Raw genomic sequence first — 23936 nt, 5'->3', positions numbered from 1 at the left:
TTCTTGGTGTGTTTTCAGTTGCATATTTTTCTAAATTTCCTTCTATCTCTCTGTTTGATATTTTTCCTGTTTACTATTGTGTGTTATGTTTTAAGCATGAAAGACTTGCATGTAAGTGGAGGAAATACAGTGTACGTGCTTCATGCTGTTTTTTAACATGGTGTTAATAGTAGCTTATAGAATTTCATGTGCATGATTAAAACAATACAGTGCAACACTTTATTCATTATTATTTAGCTTTAGAAGTTTATTTTTAACTTTGCTTTATTAAAAAACAAACATGAAACCAAACAAACCAAAACCAAATAACAATCAGAAGTAAAGCTTGCTGAGTGACTGCGAATGAGATAGCTGCTGGCTCTGCTCAAGTGCTGAATCCTGACTCTGAGCTGGGATGCTAAAATGAAACTGTGCTGATTGTGATTGATCTGTGCCCTCCCTTCACTTCCATACCTGTGCCTGGAGTTCAGTGAGGAGCAAATGCGCTGCATTAATCAAAGGCTGAAATTCCTTTAGTTTACATAGATGTTACAAAAAATGTTATTCCTACCATGCAAGGTGTTTATAGTTTTTTCTTTTTTTAAGATACTTCAGCACTTCTCTAAAAGAAATACTGACTTGTTATTAACTTATTCCTCTACAGGGTGTGATAGGTGTGCAATTGGTGCTTACCATGGTAATGGCTAGTGTCATACAGAAGATCATACCTCATTATTCTCTTGCTCGTTGGCTTCTCTGTAGTGGCAGGTAAGATAAGAAACAGTTGCTTTATGGTGTATGAATATGGTAATACAGTTATGCATTCAAGTAGTAACAATAAAACATACTAATTTAGGTGGTTTTCTTGAAAAACAATCTGATATTCTTTTTTTCTTGAAAGAAAAGAAATAAAAAATTAATTTACTACCATAGCATTATGACACCTGACTTACAGGCTCAAGGTATAAAGACACCGTTGCTGTAAAAGAGCAAACTTGTTTGTTGTTATTAATTGTATTAGTCATTAAGTTAATTGTTGTCCAACTCTTCTGTTATTAAAGGTACAAGCTACAAATGTTACTATTAAAAAGCTGAGCTGAGTACAAGACATTGAAGTATAGAAGGATTTTTTTCACTGCATTGCCTCAGTGTTCTTGATAGTCCTGCTGATTAGCCTTGCATATAAAGAGTGCTTAGGTATTGATTAGAAACTAGCCAGCTACTACACTAATCTGGACTTTTTTTTACATACAGAGAGTAGATCGAGATTAGATTTTAGGACAAAGTTCTTCCCTGTGAGAGTGGTGAGGCCTTGGCACAGGTTGCCCAGAAAAGCTGTGGCTGTCCCATCCCTGGATCGGGCATCCTGGATCCCATCCCTGAACGGGGCTTGGAGAAACTTGGTCTAGTGGAAAGTGTCCCTGCCCATGGCAGGGGGTTGGAACTGGATGAGGTTTAAGGTCCCTTCCGACCCAAACCATTCTATGATTCATTAAAAATCCTATTCTTTTACTATTTCATAGGATTAGTATAAAATTCCATACACTCGTTCCTCATAACAATAGATCAGACAGACATAATGAGTTACACAGGGAGCATTCCCTGTTTGGCTGTATCCATAATAACAAAAACCAGCGGCTGTTTTGGATATATATCAATATCTTCGATATTAAAAGAATTGGGGACACTGCTTTTTTTGTTCTGGAAGAAAAAAAAAACTTTGTATGATTAAAAGGTAGTGTGCTGTCTTTTGTAATTGTTAACATTTTGTGAATATCAAATCTCTACTCCTGGATTTCTGAAGAGGTATCCTTGAATAATAATTTTCTTCATAGGAGTCTTTACCAGGCTTTTCTAATTTTCCATTTCCTTTTTTCATCTCCATCTTGGCATTGCCAACTTTTTTTTCTTTTTTGTTTTCCCCATTTCATCACCCAAAGGGTTGCTAATGAAAAATGACGTAGATGTTGTTTAGATGTGTGTTAGGTACCCCTGGTTAGCTATAATGCAAAACATTAATTGTGAAGTGAATAATATGAACAGGAATAAAACTTTAACTGTTGTGTGAAGTTTCATTGTTGACCATATCTGCAGGGTATTGATCACCTTTTTGGTACCCTCAAGAGAATATTACATTAATATGAGACTGCATGCCACTTATTTTTGAGATGTGTTACTACCATAGTGTTTTTTATCAGCAATTCTTCAAATGCAATTTTCTACTTTTTATGTCTTACTTTAAAGATTTATTTAAACTTTTATCTCAAAATTTAAGTAGTCAGTTTTTCTTTTTAAAGAATTCTGAATATTATACCCATGTTCTTTGTTCTTGTGAAGTTTTCACTTTCCTTTCCTTGTGTCCTGGGTTCAGCAGTAGCACTCATTTTTCTCCTTCTTAGTAGCTGGTGCAGTGCTGTGTTTTCGACTTTAGGCTGAGAACAACGCTGATAACACCAATGTTTTTAGTTGTTGCTAAGTAATGCTTACTCTGATCAAGGACTTTCTGAGTCTCTGCCAGGAAGGAGGGGAAACCGGGAGGGAACAGAGGCAGGACACCTGAGCCAAAGTACCAAAGGGGTATTCCATACCACAGGATGTCATGCCCAGTATATAAACTGGGGAGAGTTACTGAGAAGGCCCAGATCACTGTTCGGGTTGGGCTGGGTATTTGTCAGTTGGTGATGAGCTATTGTATTCTCTTCCTTTGTTATTTCCCTTACCATTATTATTATTGGTGGTAGCAGTAGTGATTTTGTGTTATACCTTAGTTACTGGACTGTTCTTATCGCAACCTGTGGGAGTTACATTTTTTCGATTCTCTTCCTAATCCCTCTGGGAGCAGGGGAAGGAAGAAGGGAGGGAGTGAGTGAGCAGCTGTGTGGTTCTGAGTTACCAGCTGGGCCTAAACCATGACACCTTGTTCTAAGGCATGCCATGTTCCAAAGATAGGGAGAGGTTTGCTTTTTAAATCGTGGAATCCTAGAATGATTTGGGTGGAAAAGGACCTTAAGATCATCCAGTTCCAACCCCCCTGCCATGGGCAGGGACACCTCACACTAAACCATGCCACCCAAGGCCTTATCCAGCCTGGCCTTGAACACTGGCCAGGGATGGAGCATTTGTCACTTCCACTCTTCTGTTTCTTCTAGGAAAATACTTTTCATCATTGTTTTCGTCTTTTATCTTTGCTCACCTGCAGATTGATAAATACATAAAACAGGATTTCTGCACTTGTTCTTAAGGGTTTTTGCTCCTATTGAAGTCAATAGGAGTCTTATGATTGCCTTTCATGTTAGTAGCCTTGAAAATGTCATTGTGTTTTTCAGTAGTCTATTTATCTGGTAACTGTTTTAGTGCATTGTAATTTCAGTCATTGTGAATAATCTCCTGAATGCAAGAATTCTGTAAAGAGCCAGAAATAATTCTGCGTTCCAGGAATAAAAACAAGTAAGAAGCTTCACTGCAACAAGAATCTGAATTGTAATGGCAGAAAGAAAAAACAGTTCTTTTCTTAATTTAGCTGCCAAACTTTTATGTCTAACCCATTTTCCATAGCACTGTCTTTTTTGCCAGTGGTATTGTCTTTGACAGACTTATGTGGGTAGGGTGCTAGGTACAATCAGAAACACTCTTAAGCACTCCAGCTTTTCCAGGAAAAGTTACCACCTGCACCTCCTTTCCTTTGTTAGTATACTTCCTCAAACTGTTTTTTAAGTTACTTCATTTAAGAATCTTTCTTCCAAAGGCTTGGAAGGCTTTTGTAAGCATTGTAGTCTGAAATGTCTATAGATAGCCATTGCTGAATTGGAGCAAGGATAAAAATGTTACCAAACAAGCCAGAAGCTCTTCTAATTGTCAGTTGGTTACAAGGTGCCCGTATATGTACATTCAAGGCCTATTAAAATGAAACATAGACATTTTAAAATTTAAAACAATTGTTAAAATAGATGGACATAAGATTATTCATTTTCAGAATGAATAGCTATAATTTACTGTTGAAAGACAGTGTCGTGGTTTAAGCCAGTCGGCAAGTCAGCCACGCAGTTTCTACTCCACCTCCCCCCCAGAGGGATGGGGAGGAGAATCGAAAGAATGTAACTCCCACGGGTTGAGATAAAAACAGTCCAGTAACTAAGGTATAACACAAATCACTGCTGCTACCACCAATAATAATAATGATAAGGGAAATAACAAGGGAAGAGAATACGATACCACCCGCTGAAAATGAGCCTGACAGAGAGGAGGACGTGCTCTTCCGGGAAACCCCCAGTTACATCCCCGGGCATGATGTGCTGTGGTATGGAATACCTCTTTGGCTAGTTTGGGTCAGGTGTCCTGTCCCTGCTTCCTCCCGGCTTCTCCTCCTCCCTGGCAGAGCATGAGACTCACAAAGTCCTTGGTCAGGGTAAACATTCTGACCAGCAACTGAAAACATCGGCTTTATCAGTATTATTCCCAGGCTGAAAGTCAAAACCACAGCGCTGCACCAGCTACTAAGAAGGAGAAAAAGTGACTGCTGCTGCTGAACCCAGGACAAACAGCTTACTTAAATTTGTAAAGAAATACAAACCTTTTCAATGCCATTTCAGAGCTTGAGTGGAATTTGAATATTCATGTTTGTTGAAGTAAATGAATTGGCAGACTAAGTATCTGCTTTTTTAACTTTGCATTTTTAACTAATTATCTTTGCAATTTTAACTAATTTAACCTTTGTATTTTTAACTAATAAAGCCATCTGTACCAAAATGCTGCTTTTAAGTGGCTCAGCTACTTCAGGTTTTCTGTTTTGAGGCCACTTCAGGAAGACAGGCGAAAATGGACGTTTTGTTTTGCAGTCGTTAATGACCTTCATTCAAACTAACTGGGGCATATCTGTGCTGCTGTTACTATTCAGACTAACTTGGATATGTCACAGTGACAAGACCACGTTGGGATCTAAGTTTTAAACATATATAAGTGAAAGCAGATATGAACTATTTTTCTTTTTTAGCTCTATGTTTTTGGAAATATTAGTTCAGATATCTTTGGTTTGAGATTTTAAATGAAAGGTGTGTACAGTTTATTAGCTAAAGATTTCCAAACCTGTTGTATCCTATTAGTTGTAATTAGTGATCACTTGCAACATAATTCGGTAGTGTAATTAAGAGCAAATTGTCATTTAAGTGTTTATTATGTATTAGTATCATAGAATCACAGACTGGTTTGTGTTGGAAGGGACCTTAAAGCTCAACCAGTTTCAGCCCCCTGCCACGGGCAGGGACACCTTCCACTAGACCACGTTGCTCCGAGCCCCGTCCAACCTGGCTTTGAACACTGCCAGGGATGGGGCAGCCACAGCTTCTGTCAGCACCCTGTGCCAGCAGCTCACCACCCTTACAGGGAAGAACTTCTGCCTGAGAGCTCATCTCTGTCTCCCCTCTTGTCAGGTTAAAAATGGACTTGACTGTATTGGAGAGAAAATACCCTGAAAAATATGCTTATTGTGTGGCACTGCCAGGTACTACTCTTCCTCTCTTTTTGCAAGTCATTTGATGGTTCAGCAGAGAAGTCATAGAATCAGGGGATGGTTTTGGTTGGAAGGGTCGTTAAAGCTTGTCCAGTTCCAACCTCCTGCCATGGGCAGGGACACCTTCCACTAGACCATGTTGCTCCAAGATCTGTCCAACTTGGCCTTGTAGGTTACACAGAACAAGATTTTTGTAGATTCTGCTGCATTAGGTACTATTTCTTTATCTGTATAGGAAAAATTTTGAAAAATTAGCTTTCTAACACAGATGATCTTCATCACTGCAGAACTAGTTTTGATATTTTCAGTTGCCATGTTCAGATCTGGGAGATGGTGAATAACAAAGCAGAAGACTTTTTCTGTTTCCCTCCACTTTCTCTGTGTTGTTTGAAAGCTAGGAAGAAGTTAGTATCTCTAATGTAGTTTGTCTTCTTGGAGGAGGTGTTTAGGAAAGGAGTTGTTAATGTTATGATCTGCTCTGCCTAAGAGAACAGATTGGTAATGGTTATTTGATAATAGCTACTCTAGACTCTGGAAAATTACTGTTGTTTTGAAAGGCATGGTTATGCTATGTAAGATAATCTAGAATATGGTTCTGATGGGTAATTGTAATGGTACAATTATCCCAGTGAACTTTTTTCAATATCAGTAAAAGCTTGTTTTCTGTATTTGATGATAATGGTAAAATTTGGTGGTTTGGGAAGTGAAGGGTTTTCACTTAAATGGCAAAGTGGCAGAGCTTTCTTATTATGGATAAGCGTTTTACATGCTGAAGAGAACTGAAGTTGTTCAGTTCAGGCAGGGTTGGTACTTGCACATAAGGGTGTTTTGCTTAGGTACTGCAAATGACCAGTGGCTTAATAGGCATATAGATTGTGTGTTTTTATATATATATATATATATATATATTTATATATATTTTAAACCATTAAAACCATTATATTGCAAATACTGCTGTGGTTATACTTAAGATTTTATTTTTCTTTAGTTTAAGGTGGTATCAGCATCCTACTGAAGAAGAACTACGAATTCTTGCAGGGAAACAAAGAGGCAAGAGCAAAAAAGATAGGTAAATATTTGTTTTAAGCTTTTTCTTTACTTTTTTTTTTTTTTCTCAGTATAATCCATATAATATCTTTGCTAGCCAACTTTTGTCTTTTTGTGAATTTAAATCTGTTACTTGCCTATAGCTGCTACGCTTGCCACAGCTCTGTACCAAACTATGTTCTTTCAGTTTAACAGAGTTGAAGATGTCCAAATTGTGCTGAACTGGATGACTTCCAGTCCACAAGATTGGTCTGTGAAATTGCTAATTTGGTGGCAGTGAAATTTTTTAGTGAATATATTCATTTGTATGAAAACTGAGGAAAGCAAATCTTCTATAGGATTGAAGCTCTTCATCTTGAAGCAAGAGAAGAAAGATTTGAGTATATTAGTTAAACAGGATTACTGTGAGCCACCACTCTTACACAGCTGTGAAAAGGTAAATGTGCTCCTAGGATGTATTAGGTGAGGTATTTCTTGTAGAAGAGACAGGGAAATACTAATCCTCTTGGGCGAGGCAGTGGTGTAGAACTTTATCTGGATTACCATGTACAGTTCTCATCACTCATGTTCAAGAAAAATGAGTTTGTACCTGAACAGGTGAACAGAGAGCTGCTAGGATCATCCAGGAAGCAGAAAATGTCTTACAAGAGGAAGCTAAAATAGCTTGGCTTGTTTAACCTAACAAAAGACAACTGAGGGGGTGGGATAGCTGTCAGTCAGCTTAAGCTGGAAGGAGATTTCTGATGTTCAGGCATGAAGTTCTGGAACAGCCTTACCAGAAGTACCGCTGTGGCAATCTTGGGATGGTGGAGCTGGCTATGTGATGCAAGGTTTTTGAATTGGCTGTGCTTAAAACAAACCAACCAACCAACCCGACTTTTATTTTACATGTTTGTTACAATATTCTTTCAAATTCAGAAACTCATCTAACAGTCTCCTGTAGCAAGTTGAGGTGAAATAATTGTGAATATCATTACAATTTATAACTGTCCATTTAAGCAGTGATATTCATTCATATGTAAAATAAACTTTAATTATAAAAATATAACTTTAAGTCCACCCATAGAAGGCTTCACCAGAAAAACACAAGCACATTCCAAATAATAATTGTACGTTGCTCTTATTGCCTTTCCTCAGCCTAGCCAGTCTTTTGCTGCTGTGCATAAGATGTGTGTTCTCACTTTCATCAGAGTAATTGCATGCTCTCAGCTGAGTGGAATCATGGCATGTTAACATGTACTGACATACAAGTTTAAATTTCATAATCTTTGAGAAATTTACTGTGAAATTTAGTAGGAACCTGTATCACGAGTCACCTATATATACATTAAGTACTTTTTTTGGTTACTAAACATACACATTTAATGTTTTAAATGCAGTGCTGTTTTCATGTTTGCCCAGGCAAATTTTGTTGGTGTGATTTCATTACTATAAGACAGATATAATCATCTCACTATATTAATATGTAACCAAGAGACCACAGTTGTAATAGTTGGAAATAATTGTTTGTACTAGGATAAATTTTACTTGCGGGGGAGTAGAAAACTTCAAAGAAACTGAGACAGTAATGTGGAGGCTTAAGTGATGCTTTCTTTGCTGTGCTGTTTTAAGAACAGAATGAATAAAGCACGCACTTTTCAGTCAGTGAGTATACCTTTGTGTCCTCTAAAGAAGTGGCTGTTGTTGGAGAACCATAGTTTAAAGCAAGAATTGTTCCTATTGAGTTGGTTTGGATACACTGTTGGATATATCCAATATCCAATTGCATATTCAGTTGGTTTGGATGTACTGTTTTAGGTTGCACAAAATGGAATGCAGCACTCCTTTGAGCCAAGGAGGTGTGAAATAGATGGTGTACGAGAAATAAGGAAGCATCTCTTTGTTTTTTGTTTTTTTTTTTCCTCATGTCTTTTCAAGATAAAATGCAAAATGTAGTACTTTCTCCTGTGTCTTACTTAAATACTTTTCCGATATGAACTAATTAAAAGAGAAATTATGAAAGCAGATCCAAGGAACTTGCTTGAAAATTAGCCTTATAAACAGCTGTAATACGAATTTGTAGTCCGATTTATTCAATGCGCATTACACTTCAGAATACTGTCCTGTAGGTTATAAGAGCATGTAAATATTAGGCAGTTTTTATATTTCTGAATTGTTTATGTTGTATTAAATTGTTAGGCCAATATAAAGGTCCACAGCTACTATGAATTGCTTTGAATTAAAGCTGTATATGATCCTGGGTGTGTTCTGTGTCTCTTGGATTGTGGGTCCCCTGGGATAATTAAAGTATAGGAACACCAAATTCTGTTAAGCTGAAATGGCTTCCATTATCAAAATGCTCATCTCACTCAAGATGGTGGTACATGCAGTAGGAAAGCCTCAAGAGTACAACTTGGGGCAGGAAAGCACACCAAAGCTTGTTGATATACTTCCAGGGTAGAGTTTGGGACTTCTTGTTCAGACTTCAGCACCTGATTTTTTTCATTACTCCTATCCTCAGTTTTTAGTTTGTCCATTAAAATTCTTATGCTTTCGAAAATACTCAGAATTAATAAAACCTGGAAAAAAAAAGATGCTTTCTGCTTGTATCCTCATCTTGCACATTAGTTGAGAGGACTTCATTCCTTATAAATAAATTAATAATTGATTGATTGAATTTTCTTTCATGCTTATGTCCCAATAACTTGTCTTTCCATGAAAAATCCACCTGTCCGTTTTCAATTTCAGAGGTGCTATTGGAAAATGTGGCAGAGCTTACTCTTTCCTTTTAGCCATTTAAGGGTTTTAAGGTTTGTGGGGTTTTTTTGTTGGTGGTTTTTTTTTTTTTTTAATCTAAGAAAACATTTTCTGATCTGCTTTAATGATATTTTATTTTATTTTTAATAGTGATGAGGTAAGCTTTACCCTAGTCAGTAATGGTAATCTTTTAGCCCAATTTCATGTAACTTGATCTTGTTCAGGCTCTTTTAAGAGCATCCTGTTTTCCTCAGTTTAAAGTCTAGTAATGTGTCTTATTTTCAGGAAATTGGAGATTCTGATGTTGGTATTGTTTCAGATCTCCAGATGAAAATACACTTTTTTTTTTTTTCCCCAAATATGTAATCTTTTATGGTCTTTACAAGTATCTCTGCTATGAAAAATGATTCCTTAAAGATGCGTGAGTTCTAACCAGCAATTTGGAAAACACAGTCATTTTACTTTTGTTTATACGTACAAGTATTTCAAATATGATTGAGTAGGGCTGGAAAAGAGGAGAGATGGTGGCTAGAGTAAAGGCGGAACACAACTGTATAGTTTACTAGTCTCGGAACTGTCTGAGGGTGGGATTTGCAACAGGTATGTATCCAGTGTGCACAGAGGGTGCATAGGGAGTAGTAAAGATGTTGTTCAAGGAGGCACTGAGTAATGTTTGTATAGTGCATTTAAGGACTTCTCTATTTGGGGGACACATTGTGGACCTTGGTGCCACAAGACGCCATGGAGCTCAACAAATCTCATACTGGTTCAGAATGAGATTAGGGAAATCCGTGTCAGTTTTGAATGTCAGTTTCAGGTTTCAATCCCTGGCTCAGGTTATCCTCAAATTGCTTACTGCTGGAAGCCAGAAAGGGTTTACCAGTGTGAGGAGCAACTTTTGCTTGCCTCATTCCTTCTGTTTGAATAGAATCATACAATCATAGAATAGAGTCATAGAATAGTTAGGGTTGGAAAGGACCTTAAGATCATCTAGTTCCAACTGCCCTGCCATGGGCAGGGACACCTCCCAATAACTATGCCACTCAAGGCTCCGTCCAACATGGCTTTGAACAGTGCCAGGGATGGAGCATTCACAACCTCCCTGGGCAACCCATTCCAGTGCCTCACCACCCTCACAGTAAAGAATTTCTTCCTTATATCCAATCTAAACTTCCACTGTTTAAGTTTGAACCCGTTACCCCTTGTCCTGTCACTACAGTCCCTAATGAATAGTCCCTCCCCAGCATCCTTGTAGGCCCCCTTCAGATAGTGGAAGGCTGCTATGAGGTCTCCATGCAGCCTTCTCCAGCCTAAACAGCCCCAACTTAGCCTGTCTTCATAGGGGAGGTGCTCCAGTCCCCTGATCAACCTCATGGTCCTCCTCTGGACTTGTTCCAACAGTTCCATGTCCTTTTTATGTTGAGGACACCAGAACTGCACACAATACTCCCAAGTGAGGTCTCACGAGAGCAGAGTAGAGGGGCAGAATCACCTCCTTCGACCTGCTGGTCACGCTCCTCTTGATGCAGCCCAGGATATGGTTGGCTTTCTGGGCTGCGAGCACACACTGCCGGCTCATGTTCATTTTCTCATCGACCAACACCCCCAAGTCCTTCTCTGCAGGGCTGCTCTGAATCTCTTCTCTGCCCAACCTGTAGCTGTGCCTGGGATTGCTCTGACCCAGGTGTAGGACCTTGCACTTGGCATGGTTAAACTTCATAAGGTTGGCATCAGCCCACCTCACATGCGTGTCGAGGTCCCTCTGGATGGCATCCCTTCCCTCTGGTGTATCAACCGAACCACACAGCTTGGTGTCATCGGCAGACTTGCTGAGGGCGCACTCAATCCCACTGTCCATGTCACCAAGAAAGATGTTGAACAAGACCAGTCGCAACGCCCATCCCTGAGAGACACTACTCATTACTGGTCTCCACCTGGATATTGAACCATTGACCACAACTCTTTGTGTGCAGCCATCCAGCCAGTTCTTTATCCACCGAGTGGTCCAGCTATCAAATTGATGTCTCTCCAATTTAGAGACAAGGATGTCATGTGGGACAGTGTCAAACGCTTTGCACAAGTCCAGGTAGATGATGTCAGCTGCTCCACTGCTGTCCATCAGTTTTGTAGCCCCATCATAGAAGGCCACCAAATTGGTCAGGCAGGATTTCCCCTTAGTGAAGCCATGCTGGCTGTCACCAACCACCTCCTTGTTTTTCATGTGCCTCAGCATGCCTTCCAGGAGAATCTGCTCCAAGATTTTGCCAGGCACAGAGGTGAGACTGACTGGTCTGTAATTCCCTGGGTCATCAATTTTCCCCTTCTTGAAAATGGGGGTTACATTTCCCTTTTTCCAGTTGCCAGGAACTTCATCTGACTGCCATGATTTTTTAAATGTGATGGCCAGTGGCTTAGCAACTTTATTCGCCAGCACCTTCAGGACCTGTGGATGGATTTCCTCAGGTCCCATGGACTTCAGGTTCTTAAGATGGTCTCAAACCAGATCCTCTCCTACAGTGAGCCCAAGGTGTTCATTCTCACAGTCCCTGCTTCTGCCTTCCAAGACTTGGGTGGTGCGGTCAGAGCCTTTGCCAGTGAAGACTGAGGCAAGGAAGTCATTAAGAACCTCAGCCTTCTCCAAATCCAGGGTAGCCAGTTCTCCTGATAGCTTCCGCAGGGGGCCTACGTTGTCATTAGTCTGTCTTTATTCGCTACGTGTCGATAGAATCCCTTCTTGTTATCCCTAGCCAAGTTTAATTCTAACTGGGCCTTAGCTTTTTTAACCTGGTCCCTAGCTTCCTAGACAACATCCTTGTATTCTTCCCCGGCCGCCTGTCCTTGCTTCCACCTTTTATAACCCTCTTTTTTCCCTCAAAGTTTCCTCAGCAGCTCCTTTTCCATTCAAGGAGGCCTCCTGGCCCTCCTGCTGCACTTCCTTCTAGTTGGGATGCAACACTCCTGAGCTTGGAGCAGGTGATCTTTGAATACCAACCAACAGTCTTGGGCCCCCCTGCACTCTAGGGCTATATCCCATGGAACCTTACTAAGCAGGTTTCTGAAGAGGCCAAAGTCTGCTCTCTTGAAGTCCAGGGCAGTGAGCTTGCTGCACACTCTTCTCATTGTCCCGAGGATCTCAAATTCGACCATCTCATGATCACTGCAACCAAGGCTGCCCTGGAGCATCACATTTCCAACAAGCCCTTCCCTGTTGTTGAGCAGGAGGTCAAGCATGGCACCTCTCCTTGTCGGCTTCTCTATTACTTGCAGAAGGAAGTTGTCTTCCACACAATCAAGGAACCTCCTGGATTGCTTGTACCAGGCTGTACTGTCTGTCCGACATATGTCAGGGCGGTTGAGGTCTCCCATGAGAACAAGGGCCTGTGAGCTTGAGGCTGTTCCTATCTGTCTGTAGAGTGCTTCATCCACAGATTCCTCTTGATCAGGCGGTCTGTAACAGATCCCCACAGTAATGTCCCCCATTGCTGCTCTCCCTTTAACCCTGACCCACCCCAACCTCTGTCGACTGCTCACCTGTCCCCAGACAGAGTTCCATACTCTCCAGCCTATCCCTAACATAAATAGCAACTCCCCCTCCGCGCCTGCCAGGCCTGTCTTTTCTAAAGAGCCTGTAACCTTCCCTTCCAACACTCCAGTCGTAGGAGCCATCCCACCATGTTTCTGTGATGCCTGTTATATCGTACCCCCATAGACGTGCACACACCTCTCATTTCTCTTGTTTGTTCCCGATATTACAGGCGTTTGTATAGAGGCATCTGAGCAGAGCTCCAAATGAAGCCGGCTCATTGCCTGGAGCAGCTGGAATATCTCTGCATCGCTCCGAGCATTTATTTTAGGTGCTGGCAACTGACTGGGTGTGTTGGGATGGAAGGATGCCCCCCTCCCCCAACACATCTTGTTTAAAGAAACCTTGACCAGCCTGGCAAGCCTCCTACCAAAACGGCTCTTCCCCTTCTTTATCAGAGCAGCTCCACCAGCCCTCAGTAGACCTGGCCTACTAACTTGGGTCTCATGTTCAAGACACCCAAACCCCTGACTATGGCACCACCCTTCTAACCATTTATTAACCTGGCCAATCCTCCTAGCTTTTTTAAGGTCCTCCCCTGTATCCTGGAGAATTGATGAAAAGACAATCTGAGCTCCAGAGCCCCTAACCACCTCTCCCAGGGCTCTGTAGTCCTTCTTCATGTTCTCTGGGCTACTGCTATCAACATCACTAGCACCCACATGGATCACCGGAAGTGGGTAATAGTCTATGGGACTTACTAGAGCAGGCAGCCTCTCTGCAGCATCCCTGATCCATGCCCCTGGTAGGCAACACGCCTCTCTTGAGGCTGGGTCAGGCTGACAGACAGGTGCTTCTATGCCTTCCAAAGTAGAGTCCCCTACTACTATGACCCACTGCTTTTTCCTGGCAGCACCAGTAGAGATCTTTAGCAGTGCACCAGCCGGTTGTTTCTGATGCGAGTCTGTTTCCTTGTTAGTCCCCTGCAGGACAGCAAAGCGGTTGTGTGTGGGGATAACAGATTTAGAAGGAAGCCCCTTGCTTTTAATTGTCCTCTTCCTCCTTGTTTTTGTTCTTTTTTTGTTGCCGTTTCCCAGCTTCCTGAATTAACAGCCTCCTTCTTTCCTCCATGAGCTACAGGGGACGCTTGAGGCCCCTGCACAGTTTGGGCCTGGAGCAAGCATTCCTGCTTCCTCTCAGCTTCCCTGATATCTTGCAGCCTATTAACAGTGTCCCGCAGCTCAGGCACCTGCTGCAGGAGGACCTCCACCAGGGAGCACCGAGTGCAGCCCTGCCATTGGGCACCCTCCCCTCACAAGACCAGTGCAGGCACTCTCTACACTCCGAGCTCTGCACTGCAGCCTCCCCTCTCATAGGCTCTGTCTGGGTGCCTACGCTGGCCACCGCCGGGGCAGCCAGAGCAGATGTCCCAGACCGGGCTCTGGTCATAAGGCGAGTGCTCACCATCACGCTCACCTTCCCATACAAACTACTTCCACTAGCTCTGTTCGCTGCGCTTCCTAGGGCAGGTTTTTACCCAGTCAGGGCTGGTGCCGCTCCTCCTGGCTCCGCCCCCTGAGTCAGCTGCTTGAGTCAGCTGAGCTGCCGGCTCTTGGGCAAGTCCTGTCGAGGACTTGAGGCTCCCTCGGTGGCTCTGGCCGCTCTGAGTTGAGGCTCCTGGATGCTGAGCTTCCCCCAGCTCAGGTGTTGAAGGCGTCGTCTCTCGAGCTACTCACCTCAGCAATTCATAAGCAAGTAGCCACCTGTATGACAGGAGCAAGCGAATCTGTGTGTCGCTGTTTATCAAGCCCAGTGTATCTCTGTTGTGCCCTGCAGAAATGGCTGGCTAAAACCTGGAACACAGCTTTAAACCCTGGTGCGGTATCATGATGTACTTAGCATTGTCTGTTTCCCTGAAGAGAGCGTGATGGATTATTTCTTTTCAAGATATATTGGATCTCTATATGATTGTAGTAACATTGTAGTAAATATATGTATATTAATTTATTTTTATAAGCAGGGTATGAATTGCAACAACTTTGTGGTATTTCTACACACATCCTTTTTGATTAGAAAGCTATCTTAAAATTGTCTTTGCTTGATGGCAAGTAGGATGGATCTCTGAAGCATCTATTGGCCAGTTTCTGTAATGCGCTTGCTAAGCACCCTGTTGTGACAAAAAGGACTGATTTTTTTTTTGATATTTGGGTTTTATTTTTTCCTTATGAGCTGTCTTCTCAGGTAGATTACTGTTTGTTATTATTTCCAGTGAGCATTCAGTAAATTAACACTGCCAAGTCTGTCTGTCTTTTCCACTTGTTTTCAATCCAAAGACTTTTAACACTCCTGTCTTTCAGCATCCTGGTCTAGACCTCAATTAAAAAGTTTCAGTTTAGCTTTGGTTTTCCTTTGGGCTATCTATATGGTGGGGTACATATATTATGCTCTGTAGCTGGGCTTGTGTCACAAATGTTTTGAGACTGTGAGAACTTACTACAACACCCTGTAGCACCCTGAACAGAGAAGAATCAGTGGGCTGAAATAAACACTGGATCTTGTCCTAATACATGCTCAGGATGCAGCATGTAGAAGCCATTTAAACCCACACCACAGCAGTCTGTCAGAGCTTTGCAAGGTAAAGCTAGGAGGCTTTGACATACCTGTTTGTTTCCCAAGACTTGAACTTGAATTAGTGCTTTTAGCTAGATAAAGATGTTTGCATTTATCAAAAAAGTGATCTGCACTTTTCTTAAATTTGGAATGTCTTTACGTATTGAAAGTTTGTAATGTCCATGTGTGTATTATCTATTAATTTATTTACTTTTTCAGAAAATATAATGGTCATATTGAAAGCAAACCCCTAACCATTCCAAAAGACATCAATCTTCATCTGGAAACAAAATCTGTGACTGAAAGGGACACTATTGGTAAGAATAAGTGGATGCAGACAATAGTACGCTATTCCAAATATATCCTGATTCTTTCTATGAAGTGTTTATTTGTGATGAATGTTGGAATATCTTTTGTTATAGACAATGAATGAATAAAAGTACAACTGATAATAAAGTTTAACAAGAAGGCAAGAATTTGGGCTAAATCTCCTTTGTTCCATGGGTGACATCTTAATAGCAGTTTTATGGAAAAGGATGGGGAGGTGAAATCCAGCATAAAGCACATCTCTTGCATCAGGCAGCCAGAGCAATATGAGACAACACCATGGTCTGTTTGAAATAGAGATCATAGCTTTTTGCAAGATAATGAGAATCAGCAGATGTTGAAACATGTATTTTCTGCTCATCTAAAATAAGGAATGTGCTGTAGTATTGAAACCTAGACCTTTCAACCACACATCTGAAGCATTGAGGTAAAATGCTTAGAAATCATAAGTGACACGTCATAAGGATTGAGTTAAAATGCTTAAAAATCTAATCTAATAGAAATAAGTAGCATTAAGTGTTTTGGAAGTTGCTATTTTTTATATGGCAATTTTTATTTTCTTAATCTTAACCGCTCATTCTGTTACAGAAAACTTGCATATGGATATATATGAATGTGTGAAGCATTTTCTTCCAATCTATGTTTTTATGTGCATTTGTTCTATGCATAAATACAGAAAGAAGTGTAGTCTTATGCAAAAGATTTCTCAGCTTAAATTATTGGAAAGGGTGTAGAAAATACCTTTAACAGAAATGCAGAGTTTTTTAAAGTTGGCACATAAATAGCTAATGCATTCCCAGGTTTCAATTTATGTTATTTGCTTGAAATTACAGCATTTAGCTCTCTCCCAGAATAGTTATAGATATACAGTGTGTGCATATATATATATATATATATACAGTGTAATATATATATATATATGTATATACACACAGTGTAAGGTGTACAAACTTCTGTTGGCTCTAACCAGGTAGACATTTCAGAATAAGCATAGGACTTGGAAATACCCGAGTTTGGCCAATTTCATATGTTTGGCGCCAGGTAGCTTGTTGTCAACAGGCAAGTGCTCAATATGTTTTGTGACTTTCTAACCATGTAGATGTAGGAAGAAGCCTTTGGGAGGGACAGGTCACAAATTGTTCTTTGAAGTTTTCCAGCACCTGTGAGAGCTCTCTCTTTGTAAATCAGCCAGCCTGCATGCAACCGCAGTATCATCCACAGAATTTTTACAGTGGAATTCACACAGTAATTTCTCCTGTATTGCTGTACAGGAGATAGTAACAATATTTGGAAGAGCAGGCCATCAGTATCTTAGATGCTGTTTGTTGGGTTTTTTTTTTTAAACAAAAAGAGGAAGCAATCATATATTGTATTTTAAATGATTGCCAGTGAGCTTTTAGCCTTTTAACAGAGATTAAAAAAACTCTTATCTGGAAGTGCAGGTAGTCTCAGCTGGAGAACCATTTTCTGTTATGATGTTGACATCAAAATAAAGTATGCTTTTGAGTTTAGGATGTTAATGTGTAAAAGCTGACATGATAAAAAAGTAAAATCTTGTAGCCTTATAAATCTGAGCAGTAATCAAATATCAAGTAACAGAAGTGAACAGTGAAGTTCACTGTGGAGTGGAAAAAATCTGGCTTTTTTGTGGTTGTTGGTCTTGGATGGTCTGCCTAGACCTCAGTCAATTGAAAGCATTTTGTAATTGTCAGTCCATTCTATATATGTCAGTAACTGCCATAAAATAATTACACAAATAATAATGCTTGCAAACTTGTATTTTTCAGCCTTGCATTATTTTCCAGAATATCAGTGGTTGGTGGATTTCACCGTTGCAGCTACAGTTGTGTATGTGGTGACAGAAGCCTATTACAGCATTGTGAAGCCCTCACAAGAAATGAATATCAGCATAGTGTGGTGTCTGCTTGTCCTGGCTTTTGCAGTGTATCCTTTTCTGTGTTCTTAAATGACTCTATCTGATCCAAATAGTCCACATCATTCTACAATTCATATAAAGGTCTGTATAGTTGATTGACAGGATACACATATATACAGCATTTGGAGAAAGAAGTGCATAAGCTAATTCTGTGGTTGGGTAATGTATATGCTGTATATACTGGAATCAAGAGCTTGTTAACATTAATACCAAGCCATTTATGGAAAATGAAATATGTGAACTTACATGTAGTGGTAATCTGTAGTATGGAGTGGTTCTAAACTAATTCTATGTTGCCCAGTTTGGCATTCAGAAATAGATTTCTGTACAGAGAGTATTTACAGCTTTTGGCGAAGTGTGCAATTTATTGCAATTTATTGCATACTTTAAGTGTGCAGTCTATTTAATCTGATACTTCCTGAACAAAGTAGTATAGCAATTGTATACTAATTTAAGGCAAAAAAAAAAAATAAATTATGTGCATGAGTTCATAATTTCGAAGGATATTCAAGACACTCTTACAAAGTTTACGGAAAATAAAATGTGTAGACAGCTGTGGGAGCAGAGGTGGTATGTTTTGGAAGCTCTGTGAAAAGCTGAATTCCTCTCTATAACTGAGGGAAAAAAGCAGCCAATATTGGACTATAAAAGTAAGAAATTGTTACGGTTTTTTTACTGGAAAAGGCAACATCAGACATGAGTGCTTGCACAGTAATTAACTGCTTTCTACATACCAATCCAGATCTATGCTTTAGGGAGATAAGTTACCTTTTGAAAACCTGATAGGTCTTCAAAGCAGTTGAATTGCATAAGCGTCTGCAACAGGGCAGGTTATGGAAAGAGGAGTTAGAAAATAAATTTCTGCAACTCCTCTGCACCCTCAACAACTGACAACCAGATAAAGTGCTAAGTTAGGGTTGATACAGCACTTGAATATTCAAAATTGATTCCTCTGTATAAATGCCTGTTCTTCAGTAGGGGTTCTTACTGTGTTGTGCGTGGGGATTTGGGGTTGGGTTTTGTTGCTGTTAGCAATAGCTGGGGGTGTAATATAAACACTTTGAACTCTAATGCTTGGTTATATTTGGCTAACCATTCTGGATATGCTTACTGCTTTTCTGTACTTAATAATTATTAAAATGTGTGCTGCCTTTATGATAAGGACAGGAATTATTTCTTTAAATAGCCTTGTTGTGTTTTAAGCCCAGCTGGTAACTCAGAACCGCGTAGCTGCTCGTGCACTCCCCCTGCTTTGTTCCTCCCCCTGCTCCTGGAGGGATGGGGAGGAGAATCGGAAGAATGTAACTCCCATGGGTTGAGATAAGAATAGTCCAGTAACTAAAGTATAACACAAAACTACTACTGCTACCACCAATAATAATAATGATGAGGGAAATAACAAGGGCAGAGAATAACAACCGCTCACCACCTGCTAACCAATACCCATCCCAACCTGAGCAGCAATCTAGTCCTTCTGGGTAACTGCCCCCAGTTTATGTACTGGGCATGATGTGCTGTGGTATGAAATACCCCTTTGACTAGTTCGGGTCAGGTGTCCTGTCTCTGCTTCCTCCTGGCTTCTTGTGACCCTCCTCCCAGAGGAGAGCAGAGCATGAAACTCAGAAAGCCCTTGGTGAGAGTAAACATTCCTTAGCAACAACTAAAAACATCAGTGTTATCAGCGTTGTTCCCAGGCTGAAAGTCAAAAACACAGCACTGCACCAGCTACTAAGAAGGAGAAAAATGACTGCTATAGCTGAACCCAGGACAAGCCTGAAGTAAAAATGATACCCAGAACTTTCTATGTAGTGAGTAAGAGCTTGCTGGAAGAGGGAGTTGACTCATATTATGAGAAAATAAAGACTGCCTGTAGCTTGCTTCGAGATGAGGTATTTCTCCTTTGACTTGTCAGTGGAGAGGTCCACAGTTCAAAAGGTGTTTTTTCTAAACGTAGTGACAAGAAAGTCTGTGTCTGAATCTGAAGCACCTTATAATGATATTACAGCAGTATTACAGCCTTTGTTTTATTTGCTTGGGTGAAGTCGTGAATTCTAATTTAATGTTAGCAGGGGGAAGGAGGCAGCTATTGCTTAAGAAATCAGAAATGAAAGCCAACACTTTTGACTCCCGTTTTGAGGATGAGGGGGTGGTTAATAGTGCTAATGGAAAAACAAGCTTCAAATAGTTAATAGTGCTAGTGGAAAAACAAGCTTCAAATACAAGAGCCACAGTGCACTCTTAAATTTATTGGTGGCAGCCAAATCTTGGTTGTAGCCAGCTTAAATAGTTCTACAATGATTGCAACTCTAGGTGAAACAGACTTGTCAATTATATATTGTAGGAAAATCCACTGCAGTAATTCTTTCTTAGAGTGGTATTTGAATACAGTCCTAATTACTGCTTTCGTTTGGTCATCAATTCAGGGCAAAACCAAACGCAGAAAGTAAAAAACATGAAGTTGCCTAGCAGTGCAAGCTTTCAGCCTCAGTAGTGTGAACATGCAAGTAGTTATTAGAATCTTTTTTTTATTATTTCTTTCTCACCTGCTATTTTTGCGTAAAGTGAGCCTAAACCAGCATTTCCAGTATTTATTCTCATCTGGCTGAAGCACTTGAGAATTCATTGCACATTTGGACCTGGAGGAGATTGGCACATATCTAGTATTCCCTGCATGTTAGAAGCACATTAGCTATATTTTCTTGCTAGCCTTCCTACATGACTGGAAGGGAAATAACATCCAATAGAATAGTTATTAAAACTGGAAGGTCGTGTGCTAAACTCTAAATTTTATGTAGAAACTGTGAACAGTCAATTGCATGCTTCAGCATTTTTATATCTAGGCTTGTATTGTCTAAGGGACCAATATTGTTTTGAGGTTTTGGTAATGGGCAGTATACTTCAGAAAGTTCTTAAAGAATTTTGTCAGTTTGTTGGGGTGGGAGAAATTTCAGAGAAGCTAAAGTTTAAAGTTCATGAGGCACTTCTAAAAAATATGCAGATTTGGGAAAGTCTAGAGAATAATGGCCTGATAGGTAGAAATAAAGAAATTCTGGAAAATAAACTTGTGTACAAGTGTAACCTAGTACTAGGTAGTTTAAGAGTCGTTAATCATACAAAGGGAACAAATGGTCAGAACTAGTTTTCTATGACTTTGTGCAACTTTTATTGACTTATTTTTTCCTGTGGCATTAAATAGACCTTGTTTTTATTGGAGGCTTCTGCACAAAGTAGGTGATTTTGTAGAAATCCTTGTGAAGTCACTGCTTACTAGTATTGAATTTACGTAATTACCTATATGGTTCCTGGACTGATGTGAAGTAGTGTGATCCTGTGCAGTCTGAGGGGTTAGTGGCAATGCGGAAGGCTGCAGTACCAGCAAGCACAGTCTAAACTTTTTATTAGAGTTAGCATCTCCATAAATACATTAATATTATTCCAAGCATTATGGCTTTTTGGGTGAAGGAGGATGGTGCAAAGGGTGAAATACAGAGGTATTGATAACAATCCTTGTGATCATGGGAACCTAGGCAGGTGAAAAGAGATGCCAAAAGAGAACTGGCTCATTTCATGTGTTGAGACATCAGGCCTCTGGAATGTTGAGAATATTTTAAAATGTGCACAACTATTTACTAATTCAGTATGTCAAGCCCAGAAATTATTAATCATAATGTGTGAGAAAAATTTTGTTGACTCCAAATTTTCAATTGAAAGCAGTCCGTTTTGTGTTTTGATGACAGATGTTTCTTCTGTTTCATGTACTAAGGATTTGGCTGACAGAATGACCAGCAAAAGCTTAGTGAAGTTGGAAGACTGGAATTTTTTTCAGTTGTGTCTTCTAGAAATGGATGTTTTGATTCAGTGCAGTAGCCCACTGTTAGCATTTTTTAATGTTCATAGTGTAGATATTCAGAAAAAATCCAGAAATTAATCTGGTGCTGGTCCCAGCGTGCTGTTATTAGCGGCTCTCCTGGTTTTGGCTGGGATAGTAGCTTCCTGATAGCTGGTACAGTGCTGTGTGGCTTTAGTCTGAGAATAACACTGTTGTGGCTTTAGTCTGAGAATAACACTGTTAACACACTGATGTTTTAGTTGCTTCTGAGCAGTGCTTACCTTGACTAACAGAGAGTTTCAGTCACAAGTAGTTTGCATAATCATTCATTGATATATTGGGTACTGAATCTGTACTGTAATTGGAATTTACTGTCAGTATGCTTTCTTTTTTCTAATAGCATTTTCCACATCCTTTAGGCACAATCCGTAGTTGAAAATAAAAGTGTCTAGGGGATTATAAATCTCTTTATAGGTTAGGATTATTGATCACAAAGTATTATGAAGTCCTTTGTATAACTTCAAGATTTTGAATCAATGTACATTAAATTTGTGATTGATGTCCCTAGCTGTTAAAAGACACCTGGCTTTAAGAATGCGTTAGGGAAACAGTTTTCCAGAACATGGTCTGTATGACCTATTATGTACCTGTGTTCTGGATGAGCTGTGTCTTCTTTCTGTGATTTATGAAGGGAGCTTAAGTTGATTACTGTTAATTTAGAGTTATTAGATGCTGTCCCTAGGCCACTTTCTTGTGTGTGAGTACCTCTTTGCATATGCATGAAATACAGCACTGTGTGTGTTAAATATGTGCTGGCTAATGAAATGCAATATTGCATAATCATATAGTTTCTTGAGGGATTAATTGATGACTGTTCATTTGTGTTACTGAATAGGTACTCTAAAACATGTTTTCATGCAGTCTACATCTTCAAACACATCCAGCAGCAAAAAAAGAGTGCAAATAAGAATGAATGTTATTGCATAGATGAAAAAAAGGTACAATTTACACTTAAAACCATTTTTTTTCCTTTTTCTTTTCATTTTTTCAAAGCAAGTCATGTCTAGAGCGATCTCTAGATACCTATATGGACTGGAAATTGCATGCCATTAAAAAAAAACAACCCATAATTGTAATGGGCTACAGTAATAAGAGAAGTTTATCCTAATCTTCTGTTTAACTTTGGAGATAACTTCTGTGTTTAGAAATGTGTTGAAAAGGAGTATACTCAATAAACATTTTAAAAGCAGCTTTATAACAGAGCAGGTAATGTCTTAGATGTTTGTATTTGTGGCACTAGGGTTACATGGAAGGACTTAATATATCATACCAGATTATAACGGGTTTTATCTTTTGTTTGTTTTTTTTCCCTAAGATGAGCATGGGATAGCTTTTTCTTTCCTACATACTACTAAACAATGCACTTGTTTTACTGTCTTTGATAGGTAAAAATTTCAAAGACATTCATGTGAAAGTAGGGAAATCTAACTTTCATCTTTCATGTGTTTTCGGTTAATAAACACAAATGTAATAAGCTAAGCAACAATTATCACAGTTTTTTGTGAGGGAGGTCTATACTCCCTGTGTGCAGAAATAGTTAGTAAGTTTTATCCCATTATGGATAAAAGTGCTTGTTGGAACACCGAGTTCTTGCTGTTTGTATTGCTGTTGTACCTTGCATTCAGGAAGAACACGTATAGCTCCTCTGTGGTTATGAATGTTTATTCACTTCCCTGTCATCACAGTTGTTGCATTCAGAAGTAATATTTTGCATTTTGAAATTGATCTATTAAATCCTGAGTTATGCTAGTTCGATGGAATATTTTTCATTTGTATCAATAATTTGCATTGAAGATATGGTTGTCCTATTTTTTGTTTGTTCTAACTTACATTTATGTAGTTGTTTAAACTGTGGTTTAATTCTGTTGGGTTGATAGTGAATATTGCTGCAGTTGACTATAAATAAACAAGCCTAAATCAAAGCTATACTCCAAAGTAATGTATTCCTGGCTACCCATTGCGTGATTATTTTGCTTTACAGTATTCTGTAATATTAAGCTGAAATTGGCTGAGCACATTACTTAAAAAAAAAAAAGTAAAATAATTGAGCATCATAGGAACACCCTAGTGTAGATGACCCAAATGCAGCTTTATATTTCTTAAATTTAGTTATTTTACAAACTTAATTTTCCTTGACCTTTTTCTTGTGCAGCAAGGTACTATTTTCATTGACTACCCATTATTTCAAAGTAGAGGATGGAGGTGAAAGATCAGTCTGTGTCACCTTTGGTTTCTTTTTCTTTGTGAAAGCAATGGCAATTCTCATTGTGACAGAAAACTATCTAGAATTTGGACTGGAATCAGGTAACTCCTTTCTTAAGTGTTCACAACACCTCTAGTGATTGCATGACCTGAAAAATTTATTTCCATACTTTTAGGTGAT

The 23936-nt window shown here is 39.6% G+C and overlaps 1 protein-coding gene across 10 annotated transcripts in view; it reads left to right on the top strand.

Annotated features, from left to right (window-relative positions):
• TMEM161B (transmembrane protein 161B) overlaps positions 1-23936 on the top strand; it is a 55890-nt gene that overhangs the window by 13704 nt on the left and 18250 nt on the right. For 7 of the 10 annotated variants that reach the window (XR_013958632.1, XR_013958633.1, XM_080636539.1 and 4 more), the window contains exons 2-6: positions 644-747; positions 6474-6554; positions 15621-15718; positions 17516-17672; positions 23706-23857. Coding sequence is in view for 8 of the 10 variants with exons in the window: in XM_080636542.1 (XP_080492668.1) it covers positions 644-747; positions 6474-6554; positions 15621-15718; positions 17516-17672; positions 23706-23857 (592 nt within the window). In the remaining 2 variants the exon portion in view is untranslated. Of the gene's footprint in view, positions 1-643; positions 748-5405; positions 5477-5524; positions 5654-6473; positions 6555-15620; positions 15719-17515; positions 17673-23705; positions 23858-23936 lie in introns of those variants that run through there. The other 3 variants (XM_080636537.1, XM_080636538.1, XM_080636541.1) reach the window with 3 other exon arrangements.

Source organism: Psittacula echo (assembly GCF_963264785.1).
Source record: "Psittacula echo genome assembly, chromosome: Z".
NCBI lineage: Eukaryota > Metazoa > Chordata > Aves > Psittaciformes > Psittacidae > Psittacula > Psittacula echo.
The sequence above is the reverse complement of the archived record's forward strand: the minus strand, read 5'-3'. Positions and strand labels throughout refer to the sequence as shown.